General features: G+C 53.1%; 3 protein-coding genes across 3 annotated transcripts in view; 1 reads left to right on the forward strand and 2 right to left on the reverse strand.

Annotated features, from left to right (window-relative positions):
• Nucleotides 1-1,000: 1,000 nt before the first annotated feature.
• Nucleotides 1,001-1,488, reverse strand: CHGG_02390 (uncharacterized protein; the record flags this gene model as incomplete). The annotated part of the gene is made up of 2 exons (XM_001228905.1): nucleotides 1,001-1,385; nucleotides 1,436-1,488. The coding sequence occupies 2 exons, from the start codon at nucleotides 1,486-1,488 to the stop codon at nucleotides 1,001-1,003; spliced, it is 438 nt and encodes a 145-aa protein (XP_001228906.1).
• A 994-nt stretch (nucleotides 1,489-2,482) lies between these two features.
• On the forward strand, nucleotides 2,483-3,620 carry CHGG_02391 (uncharacterized protein; the record flags this gene model as incomplete). The annotated part of the gene is made up of 5 exons (XM_001228906.1): nucleotides 2,483-2,519; nucleotides 2,601-2,657; nucleotides 2,718-2,945; nucleotides 3,139-3,189; nucleotides 3,247-3,620. The coding sequence occupies 5 exons, from the start codon at nucleotides 2,483-2,485 to the stop codon at nucleotides 3,618-3,620; spliced, it is 747 nt and encodes a 248-aa protein (XP_001228907.1).
• Nucleotides 3,621-3,714: 94 nt separating this feature from the next.
• The window catches only part of CHGG_02392 (uncharacterized protein), a gene marked incomplete at both ends in the record, with an annotated part of 2,401 nt that continues 1,654 nt past the window's right edge, over nucleotides 3,715-4,461 (reverse strand). The window contains 2 exons of the mRNA XM_001228907.1: nucleotides 3,715-3,833; nucleotides 4,107-4,234. Of these exons, the coding sequence (XP_001228908.1) occupies nucleotides 3,715-3,833; nucleotides 4,107-4,234 (247 nt within the window). The remainder of the gene's footprint in view (nucleotides 3,834-4,106; nucleotides 4,235-4,461) is intronic.

Here is a 4,461-nt window from a genome sequence, read left to right on the forward strand (position 1 = left end):
GGAGGGCTCGTTGGGTAATGAAGGGAAGAGAGAGGTTCATTTGGGGGACCGAAGGAGCCGGATAGTTAGGTAAGCTTACTGTATGGCTAGTCATAGGTGAAGCAAAAAAGGAGTGGGCCTGTGGGGTACTCCAGGGTACCTTAAGATCAAAAATACCATGGCCTTGCGTGTACGGGTCGAACCCCTTTTTTTCTGCATGAAAAAATCCGCCAGCGAATACCCTTACATGAACCATGTCATTAATAACGCATAGGTGTCGAGTTCTCACATGTAGAATTGTGAGCGTTATTCCCTTTTTGACTGGTCTCGAAAACCGTCACGAAGTCCGCCGTCATCTGCATTTTGCGTCCTATAAGGAGCTGCACGCAGTTCATCTGAACGGTGGTGGTGCACGGACAGAGCGGGTTTGAGGGGGCGTTTTGGTATAGGCCTTTGTTGAAGGGCGCGGAGTGTTGGGGGGATAGGTTGGGGTTGGGGGCGCCGGGGGGGTTGGAGGCGGATGATGATGCGGTGAATGTGGTGGTTATGTTGGGGGAGGAGAGTCGCGGGGTGAGTATTAGGGTGTTGAGTGGGGGGAGTGTGGTGGGTGAGTTTGAGGGCAAGGTGGGGATGAATATGCACCAGGTGGACGTGAAGAAGGGGGAGCAGGTGGTGCAGTTGGTGGGGGAGGATGGGAAGGTTATCGGGGAGGGCAAGGGGAAGATGGCAGTCACGGATCGGATGCAGGATGTTGGGGGTATCTGTAACTTCAACTACCAGGTGGTCAAGATCGAGTAGGGGTTCTGAGTGAGCCACGCAAGGAAAAGAAGGACTGAAAGAGACCGACCCAACGCTCCTATTGACGTTTTGCACCGTCCACACTTCTCTATGCTCCTGCCAATCCGTCACGCCGCTCTATTTCATGATCTCGGCGAACTCGCGGTCTGCGACAAAGTCAGCATGCAAACATCGGCAAGAGACTGCCCAACGCTTACAGTCAATGGTGCCATCGCCGTTGCGGTCAGCCCAGCTTGATCATTTCGTCGACCTCCTCGTCGGTCAGGTCCTCCCCGAGAGACTTGAGCACATTGCGCAGCTCGTCGCTAGAGATGGTGCCGCTGCCGTCCTTATCGAAGACCTTGAACGCGTTGTAGAGTTCCTGCTCCGTGTCCAGCTCCCTAACCGATTGAGACATGAGGGCTAGGAATTCTGAGTGCGGACCCGTCAGGAACCAGTGTTGGAGAACGTGGGGGAGGGCAAGGTCCTTACCATCAAACGAGATGACGCCATCGCTATTGAGGTCGGCCTCGCTGACGAGATCGTGGAGCTCAGCGTCGCTGGGGTTTAGACCCAGCTCGCGCATGACCTCACCAAGTTCATCGGCGGTGATATCACCTGGAATACCCCTGTTATGAACACGGTAAAGGTAACGAGAAACTTGACAGCGAAAGCTCACCTGTCGCATCCTTGTCCTGCATCGGCACAGCCACACAAACACGGGTTAGCCATTGTCACGGTGCCATGCCATGTCGTGCACGCAGTTGAAGCGGGTCTCGTGACCTGAGTTCAGTATCGAAACCAACGTACAAATATCTGGAAAACCTCCCTGTACTGGGCAATCTGGTCCGCTGACAGCTTGTGTGAGGCCTAAAGTCAAGGCAGCAGAAAGTCAGTCATCGATTGCTTGATGCCGACAGGCAGAAAAGATGGAATTTGGGTTGCTTTGGATGATTTTATTCATTTCTGTAAGGAGCTTACCATGATGTTATATTCCGCTGGTATGTTTATGATTTTCAGATATTTTTGATGAGATCGTGAGGTGGAGATGGTCAGCGAGCTCAAACAGAAGGGTATTTTGAGCTTGCGACCTTGCTGCGGGGGAGGGGTCGAGATGGAACAGGGCCCATCATGAAACACGTGCCTCTGTTGGCTCAAATACGAGGCCTGCGGCTTGGCAAGTTCCGATTACCGTCCGGGCCAAGCGGATCAATGATTTGTTGGTGGTTGGCAAAGCTGCAAAAAGGGGCAAATACCCTAACCCTAGGTATGAAGACTGTTTTGGCGTCCTTGGATCTCAAATTGACAAAGGGCTGCCAAGTGGAACGACAACGAGCAAAAGCCCTTAACCATGCGTGGGCAACAAGCTGCGCCAGCAGTACAGTGTACTATGCCGTCAGTACATGATTACCTGCACCAGCTGCCAGCACAGCCAAAATGAAGCACAGGATAGTTCTGAACCACTATTAATGGAGGCTGGCGGTGGTTACAACAGTCTCTCGGTATGTACCATAAGTGATTCACTTCTGCCAGCTTGTCCCTTTACTTCATAGCGTTGCACATGCCACTTGCGGTTTGCAAAGTTGGTTCAAAGTAACCTGCATACTGTATATAAGTCAATACCTCCCCTCTCTTCCTCGATCAATTTTCTACTTGCACTTGAAGTCCATCTTTTGCAATATCCCTTGGTCATCAATACTATTTTGAATCCATCGCCCTGTCAACAATGGCTTCGGAACCCAAAACGGGGGGTCAGAGACTCAGTGAGTAATGGTTCTTGAGTTTTCCTATTATCTTTCTGCGTCACGGTGGCTCATTGCTCGCATTTGTCACCACGCTGACAGACTCAGCAGCTCCCATATCAAGTCCAATCCCCGAGATCATTAACTGGCCACTTCAGAGTAAGTCGTGGTAGCTCACAGATACAATCATCATTCCTAACGGTAAGATACTCTCACTAGAATGCAAGATGTGGCATGGGAAAGGTCACCTCCCTCCTTGGATCGAAGTCCGCCGAGTAGTAAGCGGAGCGATCGATGAGGGTCTCAGGACACACTCTCTTGAAGAACTGGTCGACATCGTCAAGAAACCATGCAGGGAGGCCGGGTTTAAGGCTGCGAGGAACAAGCGCGACAAGGACGCCCAGCTTGAGCGGGAATACCATAGCATGGTCATGGACTTTTTACAGCGTAGGTAAATTCGCAAACGATGGCATACAAAGTACGAGCTAGCTAACTCGATGAATAGAAGCCTTACTGAGACAGGCTGAACAGAAACGGGTGGAAAGATTTGCGAGGAGTGTAGCGGATAATACTCTGGTTGATCGCCGCCGAACTTGTGGTGAAGGGGTTGACAGAACTAACAGAGCCGACGCAACTGCAGGGCGGGGACTGCAGCAGTCGAATTCGTCACGAAATGCCGGCTTAAGTAAAGGTAGGACCCAGTTCCAAACCCTTCAAACTACCTAGGGCATCTGACCAACGAGAATAGGCGTTTCCGCGGGTGATGCGAAAGAGCCAACAGTAGGAACCGAAGACCCGCATACCGATGCCCAAGAGCAATCTTACGTGAAGGTAAACACGCCGGACCGACCCACCGTCGACATCCCTCAACACACCGGTTTTTATGCCAACTTCTTCAACAGCTTGTTTGTGCCCTCTAATTTACAAACACCCGTCCCGGAGGCAGATGACGGTCTCTGGGCGTCCGAGGACGAATGGTCAGAAGTAACGTCACAAATAACTCAGGGACCCAGACGCACGCTGGGCGAGGAGAAGCCTGATGACGACTCCGAGGGGTGGGTGGATGTAAAAGTGGAGCTGGACTCGGAAGAGGATGTGGCGCACCGCTGGGGAAGCACATGAAGTAGATCCCCCAGTGCCATGATGCCATTTGTAATTTATACCACACGAAGATTTTGAGTTTCACTGAGCCTTAACACCATATATTTGCGCCTTATCACTTTATCCCCAGCTGTCTACATACTCTCCTTACGCGGGTCCTGCCCACCGTAACCCACCTCAACACCAACTGCTTACCCTCCCGCATCAACACCTCCACAACCTCCCTCACCACAACTTCCACCAAACAAACCAACAAACACACACAACCCAAGCACCCATGAAACCCATCATCCTCATCTTCATTCCACCCCTCCTCCAACCACCCATCCCACCCATCGTCATCATCTACCGATAAGGATACCCCGGCCCCTGCTGCGGCGGGTAATACGGCGGCTGCTGTCCCGGAATAACCGGCGGCTGCTGCACATAGACATTCGCCGACGGCTGGCGGACGGGCTGGGCGTAGATGTTGGTTGCGGGCGGGCGCACCGGCGGCGGTGCTGCCACCGGGGTAGGAGGGGGCTGGGTAGCGGGTGGGGATCACGGGCCGCTCGTTGGACGGGTCCGGGTGCCAGATCTCGTAGGGATTGGAGGTGCCGCCGGCGGGGGGTGGGGGGCACGTAGGAGTTGCTGCGCTGTTGGGAGGGGGGTGGAGTGGGTTAGTGAGGTGGCCGGGGGGGGTTGGTTGTGTTTGGAGCGAGATTGGATGGGGAGCGGAGTGGTCTGTCCCTGATCGGGCGTGCTTCGGCCAAAAAGACGGCTGCCACAAAACAGAAACAAAAATGTACATGCAGTCTGCAGTCATCTGCAATGTTTGTATTGTATCAAGAACCGCCAGCAGTGCAATGCATGCAAACATTTC

Source organism: Chaetomium globosum, genomic scaffold (genome assembly GCF_000143365.1).
Source record: "Chaetomium globosum CBS 148.51 scaffold_2 genomic scaffold, whole genome shotgun sequence".
NCBI classification, from domain to species: domain Eukaryota; kingdom Fungi; phylum Ascomycota; class Sordariomycetes; order Sordariales; family Chaetomiaceae; genus Chaetomium; species Chaetomium globosum.